This window comes from Rana temporaria, chromosome 7, assembly GCF_905171775.1.
Source record: "Rana temporaria chromosome 7, aRanTem1.1, whole genome shotgun sequence".
NCBI classification, from domain to species: Eukaryota; Metazoa; Chordata; class Amphibia; order Anura; family Ranidae; genus Rana; species Rana temporaria.
Window position 1 is genome coordinate 95364884 of NC_053495.1, and position 15031 is coordinate 95379914.

General features: G+C 46.7%; 1 protein-coding gene across 1 annotated transcript; it reads right to left on the reverse strand.

The window, feature by feature from the left end:
• Positions 1-729: 729 nt before the first annotated feature.
• LOC120946202 (alanine--tRNA ligase, cytoplasmic-like) lies at positions 730-14486 on the reverse strand. The gene is made up of 8 exons (XM_040361023.1): positions 14385-14486; positions 3771-3955; positions 3251-3359; positions 3054-3167; positions 2665-2781; positions 2390-2479; positions 2194-2309; positions 730-1360 (listed from the first exon to the last, which is right to left on the reverse strand). The coding sequence occupies exons 1-7, from the start codon at positions 14484-14486 to the stop codon at positions 2298-2300; spliced, it is 729 nt and encodes a 242-aa protein (XP_040216957.1). The 3' UTR covers positions 730-1360; positions 2194-2297.
• Between the last annotated feature and the right edge of the window lie 545 nt (positions 14487-15031).

Genomic DNA, 15031 nt, shown 5'->3' on the forward strand with positions numbered 1-15031 from the left:
GCTAGTCGTTTTTTTCCCGTCGCAAAGTTAGGCCTGCTTTAACATGGCTTAAATTTAGACCAGCCATGTTAAAGTATGGCCTTCGTTCCCACGTCTAATTTCAATTTTTTTTTTTTGAGTAAGACGTCCGGGAATACGAAAGTACGTTACGCACGTCGCCGCTCAAAAAAATGACGTCACTTCGCGCAAAGCACGGTGGGAATTTCAAAACGGAGCATGCGCAGTACGTCCGGTGCGGGAGCACGCCTAATTTAAATGGTACACGCCCCATTTGAATTAGGCGGGCTTGCACCGGACGCCTTTACGTTACACCGCCGTAAGTTTACACGCAAGTGCTTGGTGAATCAGGCACTTGCGCTGAAAACTTGCGGCGGTGTAACGTATAGACAATACGTTACGCCGCCGCAGTTATATGTGAATCTGGCCCTAAATGTCTTACTGAATCTCCACCAATATAACATTCATATACCAGAACAGTTCTCGCATTATGAAACTGGCGTATATCTGACCGGGTGAGGCATAGGACATCGAACTGGCAATTAAAGGATCAACATTTCATAGATCGTCGCCCTAATTGGATTTTAAATGGTAATATCTCTAAGCTATGCCAAACACTTTGTATGGGGATGTACTATATGCCAATATTCATTTTACGATTATACATGTCTGTACTTCATAATATCAAAATAAAAAAAACACCAAACACCACACACCAGCACACGAGTCAAATCTTTTCATTCTGCAACTTTTTATTTTCCTCGGCCGTACAATAATTCTGTAACAATGAACGGCGCACTACATGCTATGAGTGGTGAACATTATGGGACATGATCAGCCCCCCTGTAGCTAAAAGAAGCAGACACAGGTTACATAGAAAGGTGGAGGACCCCAATGTTTAATCCTTCTATGACTAGAGATCCCTTTTGAAGCACACATGGAGGGTTAGCAGCTAGGTCCCAGGTGCTCCAGTGAAAACGCACATAGTCTTGTTAGTCTGGACAAATTAGAGTGGAGGGGACAGGCAGCGAGGGATGAAGATGGGGACGAGATGAAAACATTTACGGGGCGGGAAGTGACATCATAACACTATGCTGATTCCCGACTTCTCCCAGACGGAATGACAAGCAGCCTGCCTGTTGTCGCTGGCAGAATGGGGATAAGTCACACGTCTCTCTCAGTTCTTCATGAATTCCAGCTTTAGTTTGGCAACGTCTTTGGCCAGTCTGAGCACCTCAGACAGACGAGAGGTATTCTTCCCCGTGGCCTGAGCACATGTGTCTTTTCCACCTCCCTTCCTGTCTATCAGTTCAGACACTTGTGCCACCCATTCGTTGGCCTTCAGACCTTTGTCAGCGGTTTCCTGCAGATCAGAGACGATCACCACATTAAAGACTCTAATAATTTTATTGTACGTCATGCTTTTGTCTCCTGTGTTCAATTACTGCTCAGGAAAGTAAGGCCCCTTTCACATTGGCGGACCGTTCGTCCGTTTATTACAAGTCCGTTTACAGACTTGTAATGCATCCCTATGGGATCGCGTCCGTTAGCGGATGGAGCATCTGCTAACGTCCGCAACCATCCGCGTCCGTCGGGATCTGGTTTTTCGGACGGAAGAAAACCCTATTTTTCTTCCGTCCGGCGGAACGGATCGGATGAAGACGGACAGACGGTCCGTCTTCATCCGATTTCCCATAGGGGAGAGCGGAGGAAAGACAGGGCGGTCTCTGCACAGTGTGCGGGGACCGCCCTGTCCGCCGACAGCTCAGCGGGGATTACGGATGATCCCCGCTGAGCCGACGGACACACACGGAGCGGACACCAAAACGGTCCGCTCCGTGTGAAAGAGGCCTAAGGGTCAGTCTGCCCTGAAATATTTCAGTTCTAGGTGGATGAGTAACTTGCTGGTAATACTTCTGGCTGGGAGGGGAAGCATGGAACAGCGCTGAGCCAATCAGAGCGATCACAAAGATGACCCAAAGCCCAGACCAGAGCTGTGACTGGCAATTTATACCTTGCACATGGCATTTCTTCCACCCCCAGCAGCTGAACTAAGCAGTGCAGAAAGAAATGCAAATATAAATCTCTGTAGGTCTGCATTAAAGTTGACCTATTGCTTTTCCTTTCAATTTAAACCAATGAGAAAACAGTTAAAAGGTGTAGCCCTGGTAAAGGCCACACCAGGTGGACACTTACCTGAGGAACCTGGCAGAGGCAGGTGATTTTTCTGGCTTGACTATCCACACTGAAAAATTATGGCGGCAGTCTTGGGAGACTGAGACTTCAGCAGTTTCAGAGATTTATTTTGTTACCTGAGAGGAGAGAACACAATAATCAGGGCTCTGCGATACCTTAAAAGCTGCTCAATAAACAAAAGGAGAGAAGTACTGACCTTGGCGGATTCTCCGCTCTCCATCTCCAGGATGAGAAGCAGTTGGTTGGGGTTCTCCTCTATCAGCTGTTTTGTCTTCTCCAAAACCTGAAGGGCAAAGAACGATATTAAGGCATATTAAGGAAGCAAGCTGACTGTTTCCTTACTAGGCTGTGCATGAACTGTATGCCAGACTTATTACTTGGGTGTTCTTGTACACCAGGCTTTGTCATAGAAGTACTGCCATCTCATGTCTGCAAAAAAACGAAATTTAGTTTACATATTTTCCTCCTCTGTTTCTGGATATCTGCTTTGCCGGCACGGTCAAGGTCATCCATGGTTTTCTTCAAGGTTTTCAGATGTTCCCGGAGCTCATCCTTCTGCCACTGAGAGATGACAGCAGTGGCCAGAGTCTGGGAAAGGACAGAGGGTGAGAGTCTGATGAGGACAGAGAGCGAAAGTCCCAAAAGAGGGTGAAAGATGACAGAAGCAGTGTGTGAAGAAGAGAGTGAGCGTTCCAGCAGAGAGTGAGGAGAGAGGGCAAGGAGGAGAGAGAAGCGAGTTCCAGAAGAGGTTGGAGGAGACCAAAGAGTGAAAGTTCCAGCGGATGGAGGCTGGGAGGTGATAGGACAGAAGGGCTGAGGGTACCGAGATGGGGGCACTGCAGGTCATAAAACTATTATACCTCACTGAGATCTGCTATTTCCTTCTGCACATCCTTGTTGGGCGACGTCTGCTGCTTCACCTTGGCCTCCAGCTGGTCAAGTGCAGCTTTCAGGACCTCCAGTCTGCGCACAGCCTGTGATGAACAATAACAGTCAGTGTGATCTTATGTTGTGTTGTGTTGTTATTTACTGCCACTAGCGATCTGTGCCAACTCACCTTCTGTGCCTCAGCCCCAGTAACTGCCACTATCCTGCGTATTCCTTTAGCAATAGCTTCTTCAGTGACAATGACGAATGTTCCAACATGGCCAGAGTTTTGGAGATGCCTGGAAGGAGAACACTGGTGGTTGGGATACAATTTTCCATAACTACAAGAACCAAACTTCCAGCCACTGATGTCGCACACTTAAGCTCATTTAAAAAAAAAAAATACTGGTGTTACCTGGTATAAAGGAAATGTTGCATACGATCACTAGAGTTGGATGTAAAAAGTTTGTTCTATATACAGGCTTTATGTATTGCCTGTGAACCTCAAACCCATAAACCCCATACTCCATGCTGTGTGCTCAGGGTCTTAAATATGGACTGAAACATTTAGATTGGTTACTCATTGTTCCCTTTGTGCTTCCTATCAATTCTGATCATGGGAGCTGGGAGGTAAGGGGGGGAGGGTTTGTACAGGAATATTGGAAATGTCCCATCCTGAGTTAGGGCAGCCTGATACAAAAGCCACTTACGTTCCTCCACAGAACTCCACCGACGTGACTGAACCAGCTGGACTTGAGGGGTCACCCAGAAGGTCCTCCACAGGAATTCCCACAGACACCACACGGACAGGATCAGGATAGGTCTCATAAAACACAGCACACAGACCTTGAATGGCTTTAGCAGTTGCTAGTGGGCAATCCAATGCATAGACTGTCTGCAGAAAATAATGTACCAGTTATTGATCAGTGATGGAAGGGATAGGAAAACAAGGTGGCACAGGTACTCCAAAGACCCTTATTGATCAGTTACTCCAGGAACTCTGTTTTGCCTGCCTAGGTCATGGCCTGTGGGTTTTTATTTTTTAAAGTTATTAAACATTTTCCATACATACAAGAGATACAATAAAGTCAACATAAGATAAACCAAGTCCTGACAACGTAAGTATTATCAGTAGAGTAAAGCCCTGCAAAGACTAAGGTCTCTTTTACATGGGCAGCTAGGGGCAGGTAAAAAGACAGTAGTTGTCTTTTCACCATCACCCAAACCACCTTGGCTTATAGAATTTAAGAGGCAGCGCCATCTGTCAAACTTCCCTTTTGGAATTAATTAGAGAGTGAGCTGTAGGCCTTCCACGTGCGATGATAGATGTTCCGAGAAGATGACTTCCGTGCCCTCAGCATCGTGCGAATTACTGAATCCGACAGGCCTCTGTCCCTTAGTACCTGGCTTTCAATAGCCATGCCATTAAAGCCAGGGACTGTAAAGCAGGATGAAGTATGGGACCTTGCAAAAGAAGGTCCTCCCACATCAGCAGTCACCAAGGGGCATCCGCCACCAGGCGCACCAGGTCGGCGTACCAGGGATGCCAAGGCCAATCTGGGGCAATGAGGATTACCGGAGTCCCCTCGGTCTCCACTCTGCGGAGCAGACGAGGAAGACGTTTCAGTGGGGGAAAAGCATAGATCAGCCAATACTGTCCCCATGGGGCCACCGTGTCCGTTCCATCCACCCAGGGATCTTTTGACCTGGCCACAAACCTCAATACCTTCCAATTGAGTCGAGAAGCCAGGAGATCCATGTCTGGCGTTGCCTATTTTAGGCAAAGGAGTTGAAACACGTCCAGTTGTAGCGACCATTCTCTTTGGTCCATCTGGCGACTTAGGTAGTCCGCCTGACAGTTTTCTACGCCCGGAATGTATACGGCCGATAGAGCCGGCACGCTCCTTTCTGCCCACCGCAGGATGTGAGTGACCTCCGATGCTGTTCCTCCTTGATGGTTGACATACGCCGCGGCGTTGTCCGACTGCATCCTGACTGGACGCCCCTGTAGACTCTGTGACCATGTGGAGAGGCACTGCCTGATTGCCCGAAGTTCCAGTACATTGATCGGCAGGCGGGATTCTTCCTGTGTCCAGTGACCTTGAGTCGACTGGACCCCCCCAAACACCCCCCAACCGGTCAGGCTGGCATCCATCGTGATCACCGTCCAGTGAAAAGGAAGGAACGACTTTCCGGACTATAGGCCTGGTTCACACTGGTACAATTTGAGATGCGATTTGAGATGTCAAATCGCATCTCAAATCGGCGGCATTTGCCGGCAATGGCACCGTCCTAATCGGTGCGACGCCGCATCTGCGGCACTGCACCGATTTCAAAAATTAGTTCCTGTACTGTGGGGAAAAAAAACGCGCTAGTGTAAACAATAAATTAAACTAAATTTAAACTAAACATTCAGTAAGAGGCTGCAGCTGGCGTGCGATACACAAAATGACATAGAAAATAGGAACAAAGCCGCACCATAAACAGTAAACTACATAAATAGTGATTGCCAGAAGTGTATATGTGTCAAGTCCAAATATAAGGGTTAACGAACACAGGACACCCTTGAATCAAAACCAGTCCATATGGTGAGGTTGATAACCAGCTGTTAACATAGGTCTCAAAGTAGGAGATTTCGTCACACAAATTCCCAGGCAAACTTCACACCACCAAAGTGACTGGATACATAAAATTAGTGAACCCTTCACCGGTAATGAGAGGCCGCTTACCAGAGGGCATGCACAAATGAGCAGATAGCTATAGCCCAGCCGCGGCCTTTGGTATTAACAGAATCACTCGGGGACAGATATCAGGAACCGCACATATGGTGTCACCATCCGATATATCCAGTGAGAGAGTAAAAAGGAAATGCACCATAGCGTAACTTTGTATCAAATGGGCGTTTAATAAAACATTAGATGTACTTACAACACATCAAAGTAAAAACAATGTTTAAAATCAATCATAGCCGGCCGGCATACAAGGAGCCCTCCTCCTCTGTGTGGTGACGTCACTGCGTGTCCTCCCACTTTTTTTTACGCGTTTCGTCATCAACAGGACGTTTTCAATGGGGGTACGGCATAGCAGTGATTCACCAATTATAAAGGGCTGCACCTCATTGTGAAAGGGGAGCAATAGCAGCAAAAATGGCATCTTAATTGTGGTCAACTTGCCAGTAATAGGCGGTGCGGCGCTACACCCCTAGGCAATAAAACTACCTAAAAACCTAATAGTGGTATCACCCTCATTCGGTGCACAATGTCTAACAGATAAAAATAGGCCTGGTTATAACATTTGTAGTATTGGCGACCACGGACGCCATCTTAAGTGAGGCAATACTAGAGATCGTGAAACTATGCCATTGGGCATTAAGATTAAATGTGACCTGATAGAATCTGCCATCCTAACCGGCAGAGATAAGGTACTTGGATCTACATTTCATGGTCAGGCAGGAATGCTAAACAGGACAGCCTGGCACAAGCCGCCCGTCGTTGCACTCCGCCATTCCAACTGCTCTCTACCACCATCTAGGACACCAAGCGAGAAACGCCTTGGAAACCAGACAGGGAAAACAGTCAGGACCAAAAACCAAAAAAAGAAGGATGCAGTTAAATGTCATCCTACAAAAACAATATTTTTTACATTATTACTTGAGAATGTCCCAAATAGCTATCACTAAAAGGTAGGGCACACTCCCTACCCTACCCACTCTACTGATGTTGGTTAAGCATCACTAAAAATAATAAAAAATATCGAAAAAAAAAATATTTTGAAAAGATCTTTTTTATAAAAAGTTCTTAATAGTATAATAACCTCAAATACCTATAGATACCTATGGGTAGTCGTACATACCAACAAGGGACTAACAGCCCTATTGGTAACGGTTGGGCCCTGCACCTCATTAATTGACAGTGCCCTAGGCCACCATAGTCCTGGGTAATTTAGAATAAACGCCAATATGGCACATATATAAGGATGAATGAATCTAATTATCAGATCCGTCATCCAGTAGCACCTGTGAATACACAGGATAGATGACAATGAGATGGGCTCATTCCAAGGGGAGGAACCATTTTGTTGCTACACTTAGCCCATACCCAAAACCTTAGTACGGTAAGTTGAAAAAAAATGGGGGGAAAAGGGGGAAACCCAAAATACATTGATCGGAGAAAATAATGGCATAAAATATATATAGCTTTAGCCTTCTAGAAAAACCACCATTCACAATGGGTTAACATATCATGCATTATTGATTAATGCGTTTACATCAGTTTCGATATTTAACCCATAAGGGGTATATGTCTTTAAACAATATATCCATCCCATTTCCATTTTTAAAAATTTCTCTCACAAGATTGCTCCCTCTCCAATGTGGTTTAAATTTGTCAATTCCCCAAAAAAGGGTGTTGGATGGATCTTTTTTATGTTTAAGCCTATAGTGATTAGAGACAGAATGATTCTTAAATCCAGAAAGGATATTAGTAATGTGCTCATTCACTCGGACCTAAAAGGACCTTTTGGTACGGCCCACATACTGCAGGCCACACGGGCACTGCAGCAGATACACCACACCCATAGAGACGCAGGTGATGCAAGGTCTAATTTTATGTTCCTTTCCAGTCACTGTAGAAGAGAAAACAGTCACACGCCTCTGCGTGTTGGAATTTAGGGAACAGACCCTGCACCTTCCGCACCTGTAATAGCCTGTTAATTGGTCAAAAAAAACTATGCCCGGGTTCGGAGGATCCAGAACATTAACGGCTAATTGGTTTCTTAGAGGCGGCACGCCCCTAAAAACTACCCGAGGCTTAGGGGGCAAGATGTATTTTAATAGAGGATCATTCTTAGCAATGTGCCAATGTTTATTAACCAAATGGGTAATGGCCCTATGTTGAACAGAATAGGTAGTTATAAACGACACCCCTTCAAACTGTTCCTGCCCACCCCTAACCTTCTCGCAAAGGAGGTATTCCCTATTTAAGGCTACAACCCCATTTAGGCACCCCTGTAGGGATTCATGAGAATATCCCTTTTCAAGGAAGCAGTCTGTCAGTATACTGGTCTGGGTAAGGAACTCCTGAGGATCCAAACAGTTCCTCCTCAGCCGGAGATACTGACTCTTGGGAACCGCTTTGAGCCATGGCTCATGGTGGCAACTATCTGTAGGGATGAAGGAGTTTCGATCGGTCTCCTTAAAATAAATCGATGTAGCGAACATCCCATCCCTAACCTCTATCTTGAGGTCCAGATAGTGGACGCAAGTCTGGCTTGCCTCATACTTCAATTGTATCCCTCTGGAATTGTTATTAAGGGACCCAAAGTATTCTGCCAGATCATGTTGTTTACCGGCCCATAGGAGGAGGATGTCATTGATGTACCTGGCCCAAAGGACCACCTGAGGAAGAGCATCAGGATAGATGACATCCTCCTCCCACTTGGCCATAAACAAGTTGGCCAAGCTGGGGGCATACTTAGCCCCCATGACAACTCCCGTGTCTTGTCTAAAGAAGTTGCCATCAAACCAAAAGTAATTGGATGCTGCTGCAAACTTTAATAAGGCCATCACAAATTCCCCCTGTTTGAACTGAAGCCCAGACTCCCTCATAAGAAAGCACTGAAGTGCTTCAAAAACAAAATCATGGGGTATAATGGTATATAGAGATGTCACGTCTATAATGACCATCCACATGTTAACTGTGGGGGAAAGGCTAGAACGAATAATAATGATATGCCTAGAATCTTTTACATAAGATGGAATTTTTTTAACTAATGGTCGTAAGTAAAAATCAATATATCTGCCCACCGGGGAAGTAATTGAGTCAATTCCACTCACTATGGGACGTCCCGGGAGGGCAGACCGGATTCTTGTGTAGCTTCGGTAAATAATAAATGGTTGGGGTACGGGGAGCTTTAGGGATCAAAAAAAGCTTCTCTTTAAGAGAAAGGATTCCTTCAAAAACACCCCTCTCTACAAGCACCTCCAAATTTCTCTTGAATTTGTTTTTGGGGTCGTTTGATAATAGAGTATAGGTACTAGTGTCATCCACGATTTTGTGCATTTCTTTGAGGTAATCAACCTTATCTAGGATAACAACCCCCCCCCCTTATCTGCTGGTCTTATCACCAATTCCTTGTTTTTACACAGAGAATCTAGCCCTTCCTGGAGGGTCTTATTGAGTCTGAGGTTAATTGGTTTTCTGCAAGCTGGTCGGTAAGTAGGCTTGGTTTTTCCCTGGGCATTCCCCAGGCTTTTGTTGTTATCTGCTTTAGCCTTCCAATGCTACTTACTGTTATGGCCAGCTATAGAAGGGGGCAGTGGACATGTTTATGCTTCACCTGTGGTGTTTATATTGGTCCATCAGTGCACCAACACCTTTGCAGCCATTGTGCTACATGCTGGGTGCTTGGTGTGCTCTTGTACCTTTAAAGGAGGGGTGGCTTCCCTTCAGTTCACCTGCCCCTGTCTATCCATTAAAATGCATGTGCCTCCACTGTGGGGACGCTCATTGTTTAGTGTTAGGACCACAGATTACAGGGTGCCTTGGCGCGGCTCTGTGGCTCACGCATGCGTTTGCAAATGCGTGCGGTCTGAACCCCTGTTTTTAACGCATACTGTAGACAGGTTAATTGGTTTTCTGCAAGCTGGTCGGTAAGTAGGCTTGATTTTTCCCTGGGCATTCCCCAGGTTTTTGTTGTTATCTGCTTTAGCCTTCCAATGCTACTTACTGTTATGGCCAGCTATAGAAGGGGGCAGTGGACATGTTTATGCTTCACCTGTGGTGTTTATATTGGTCCATCAGTGCACCAACACCTTTGCAGCCATTGTGCTACATGCTGGGTGCTTGGTGTGCTCTTGTACCTTTAAAGGAGGGGTGGCTTCCCTTTAGTTCACCTGCCCCTGTCTATCCATTAAAATGCATGTGCCTCCACTGTGGGGACGCTCATTGTTTAGTGTTAGGACCACAGATTACAGGGTGCCTTGGCGCGGCTCTGTGGCTCACGAAATGCGTTTGCAAATGCGTGCGGACCGAACCCCTGTTTTTAACGCATACTGTAGACAGGTTAATTGGTTTTCTGCAAGCTGGTCAGTAAGTAGGCTTGGTTTTTCCCTGGGCATTCCCCAGGTTTTTGTTGTTATCTGCTTTAGCCTTCCAATGCTACTTACTGTTATGGCCAGCTATAGAAGGGGGCAGTGGACATGTTTATGCTTCACCTGTGGTGTTTATATTGGTCCATCAGTGCACCAACACCTTTGCAGCCATTGTGCTACATGCTGGGTGCTTGGTGTGCTCTTGTACCTTTAAAGGAGGGGTATCTTCCCTTCAGTTCACCTGCCCCTGTCTATCCATTAAAATGCATGTGCCTCCACTGTGGGGACGCTCATTGTTTAGTGTTAGGACCACAGATTACAGGGTGCCTTGGCACGGCTCTGTGGCTCACGCATGCGTTTGCAAATGCGTGCGGTCTGAACCCGTTTTTAACGCATACTGTAGACAGGTTAATTGGTTTTCTGCAAGCTGGTCGGTAAGTAGGCTTGGTTTTTCCCTGGGCATTCCCCAGGTTTTTGTTGTTATCTGCTTTAGCCTTCCAATGCTACTTACTGTTATGGCCAGCTATAGAAGGGGGCAGTGGACATGTTTATGCTTCACCTGTGGTGTTTATATTGGTCCATCAGTGCACCAACACCTTTGCAGCCATTGTGCTACATGCTGGGTGCTTGGTGTGCTCTTGTACCTTTTAAAGGAGGGGTGGCTTCCCTTCAGTTCACCTGCCCCTGTCTATCCATTAAAATGCATGTGCCTCCACTGTGGGGACGCTCATTGTTTAGTGTTAGGACCACAGATTACAGGGTGCCTTGGCGCGGCTCTGTGGCTCACGCATGCGTTTGCAAATGCGTGCGGACCGAACCCCTGTTTTTAACGCATACTGTAGACAGGTTAATTGGTTTTCTGCAAGCTGGTCGGTAAGTAGGCTTGGTTTTTCCCTGGGCATTCCCCAGGTTTTTGTTGTTATCTTATTGAGTCCGGCCTTCTTTGTTTCAATAGCCCCCAGGTCTCTAATTAATACATCCCTGAAAATTTTAAGGGATGATGCCAATCCACCCGGAGGATTGAAGATAGAGGCATTGGTCAAGCCTGAATGAACATACCCATTGGTGGGAAGATGATTAACAAATGAATTGCCGATCATATATCTTTTAATGTTTATTTTTCTAATGAACTTATGGATATCCATATAAGTGTTAAACTTGTTCAGGCTCTTAGGTGGCGCAAATTTGAGGCCTTTATCAAGAATGGAATTCTCAGAGTCCATCAGAATTTTTGAGCTAAGGTTAAAAATGCCCCGACCCCCTATGTTTGTTGCCTTTTGAGTGCCCTGAGTCGCCTCCCCCCTCTATTCTCTCGCCTCTTTCTCCTTGCCTTTTGGTACCCTGATTTGGCCTGTGAAAACACCAATCTGAGGCACCATTGGGAGCTGAAATGCCCACAGACACATTTGGACCCCCTTGTGATTGGAAAACCGGTGGTGCAAACCAAGACCCCCCACTAGGAGTGGGGTACTGGAGTACATCCGGGGCTTGATAGCTATCTGGGCAATTTTTGTCACCAAGGGGAAAAAAGGCGTTAGAGTTAGGTATATTGTATTCCCACACAGAATTTGACTCCGGATGAAAATAAGAGGGAGATGTATAGTCTCCTCCCCCATACTGGCCTCGATGCCAATTATCTACATTATCAATATATAATCCCCTCCCCCTAGGGATATTCTGACCCCAACCTCTCCCTCGTGGTCCTTGTCCATGTGATCTTGGTATTGGATCCTGATGTTGAATCCCCATGTTATGAAAGGTTTCATACCCAGGGACACCTTGATATGGCCCATTATTATGCGTAGGTCGGAAGTTCGCTTTAGGGACTCCCAATGGGTGCCCTTGGCCTCTAAACGATGATCCTCTCGGACCCCCTTGACCTCTTCTGGGGGACTGTCTGGCCTGATTCCCTCCTGTCCTTACATTGGGAAAATTGTGTCTAGGAGTTACAGGAGCTTGTAATTGGGTATTAGGGGCGGGGTTAGTTCCTATATAATTGGAAATCTCCATCTCAGTGGAAATTTGCTTCCTTTGTTCCTCCGAGAGTTTTTTTGCCAATTAAAGACAATATTCCCGTGGTAATCCTCTAGATCCCTATTGAACTCTTTCTTCTTTTGTTCCTTATCCTCCTTCTCAAGAAGGTTCAGGAGATTCAGGGATTTTTCTTTATACTCATCACCATCTTTACAGGGATCCAATTTATCTTTAATACTTTTAATCTCTTCATCTAATCTCGATCAGAAACCTGAGAAAGGAAACTCCAGCAAGATTGAAGTACTTAAACCAATCTGGGAGGACGCGCAGTGACGTCACCAGGCAGAGGAGGAGGGCTCCTTGTATGCTGGCCGGCTATGATTGATTTTAAGCGTTGTTTTTACTTCGATGTGTTGTAAGTACATCTAATGTTTTATTAAACGCCCATTTGATACGGAGTTACGCTATGGTGCATTTCCTTTTTACTCTCTCACTGGATATATCGGATGGTGATACCATATGAGCAGTTCCTGATATCTGTCCCCGAGTGATCCTGTGAATACCAAAGACTGCGGCTGGGCTATAGCCATCTGCTCATTTGTGCTTGCCCTCTGGTAAGTGGCCTCTCATTACCGGTGAAGGGTTCACTAATTTTATGTATCCAGTCACTTTGTTGGTGTGAAGTTTGCCTGGGAATTTGTGTGACGAAATCTCCTACTTTGAGACCTGTGTTAACAGCTGGTTATCAACCTCACCATATGGACTGGTTTTGATTCAAGGGTGTCCTGTGTTCATTAACCCTTATATTTGCACTTGACACATATACACTTCTGGCAATCACTATTTATGTAGTTTACTGTTTATGGCGCGGCTTTGTTCCTATTTTCTAGTTCCTGTACTACTTTTTGCGATTTCAGGCCGCGATTTACATTGACATCTTTGCAGAAACCTGCACAGATGTCTCTGAAATCGCAGCCGAACTCGGGACTGCCAGCGGGAGTGAAATTATGCGAGTTCAGCTGAACTCACATGGCTTCATTCACGCAGCACAGTGTGAACCTGGGCGAAGGGCCAGAGATGTCGGCCACCAGACCAGGGAAGTCCTGACTAGTTGGCTCACCCAGATTTGACAATCCAGGGACAACAAAGACTTGTCCCACTTGGACAGGATCTCCTTCTGCAAGACTCAAGTGAGGAATTGAGCATACGATCCTGCCTCGAAGGCCACCATGAGACCCAGGACTCGCATGCAAAAGCGCAGCGACGACCACCTGGGGGATGCCAACAGCTTCACTGCCACCTGAAGAACCTGTAATTTTTTCTAAAGGGAGAAAAACCTTTGCCTCTGAGGAGTCCAGGATCAAGCCCAGGTATTTCAGGCGCTGAGTCGGCACCAACACCGACTTCTGGAGGTTCAGTTCCCAACCAAATTCTTGAAGGGTCTGACTGGCAGTCGCTACATCCTTGTCAGGAAGGGCATGCCAGCACCCAAAATGGCGACCATGGAGGTCGAGCTGGGTCTTCGGCTTCCACGGGAGCGCCGTTAGCGCGTGTGCGTGCTCCCGTGTGCGCGCATGCGCGTGCACGAGCGGGCGCCGTGGCGTGCACTCTCTGAGTGTTTTTGGCGCCAGACAGGCTATTTAGGCTGGCCTCTTCTTGGACTCAGGTGCTGTCCGTTCTATAGCGTTTAGCGAACCTACCTAGTAACCTGTATCCTGTTTCCTGTACCGTTGAACCGACCCGGCTTGCCTTTGATAACCCCTGCTCTCCGCCTGCACCGACCCGGCTTGTTTTGGACCCTGCTTTCGCCTACTGATTCTGCTACTCTGCTGCCAGCCCAATACCGACCCAGCCTGCACCGCGACCTCGCTTCCGGCTTCCGCCTGTGTTCTAGACGTATCCGATAGTGCATGACCCGGCTTGACCACTTCCTCTACCCGCTGACAGCTGCCTGGGACTACCACCTGCACCTGTGCCTCTCCGCTACCTGCTCAGCAACTCCAGCTCAGCGACTCACCAGCGATCCTGCAAGGCACTCGTGCGACTTTGTACTTTGGAGTCTCCTGTCCACTTTACCAGGAGCTCGGAGTCAGAGCTGCAAGAGAGGCCGTCTTCCGCACATCAGGCTCTTACCGTCAGGGGCGTGACAGTAACGGACAGCCATGACTGAGCCTGTGCGGGGACCCTCTCCTATGGACGAACTATGCCAGCATCTGGCCGAACTAACACGGGCAGTAAAGGACTTACAATCCGGCTATACCCAGCTGCAAGGACAAGTGCAAGCTTTATCTTCTGCTGCCCCAGGACCTGCGTCTGCCTCTGCTGCCCACCAGGGGGCCTCCGCTACTCCGGCAGTCGTCATGCTTCCACCTGAACCCAGGGTCCCGACCCCAGAAAAATTCCTTGGAGATCGCAGCAAGTTTAGGTCCTTCAAGAATGCATGTGAACTATATTTTGCACTGCAGCCGCGCACCTTTTCCTTGGAGGCAAATACACCAAAAAGGAAAACTCTGCGCTCCTGAAAGTTCACCAATTATAAATCCACTTAATGTTTGTGAAGAAAAAAACATACATTAACACTTTAATTTTCGGAAGATCCAGTCCTTTATATGGTTAAAAAAGGGAAAGTTTCCACAATGTACACAATATAATAAAAAAAGTATAAAAAAAAAAAAACAAAAAAAAACTTTCCAAATGTCTGCATCAGACCAGCACCCTCTTCAGACTTCAAATGGTTAAAGCTTGCGGTTTTAGTTTGTGGGCTGTCTAGCAAGACATCATTAGTGCAAATGGTGAGCACAGTACATTACCCAGCCAGATGTACACATCGATCGAATGTCCTTCTCCTGGCTGATGTAACAATGTCCGGGATCCTAAGCTCTCTCCTATGCGGGTATGGAAGCTTCA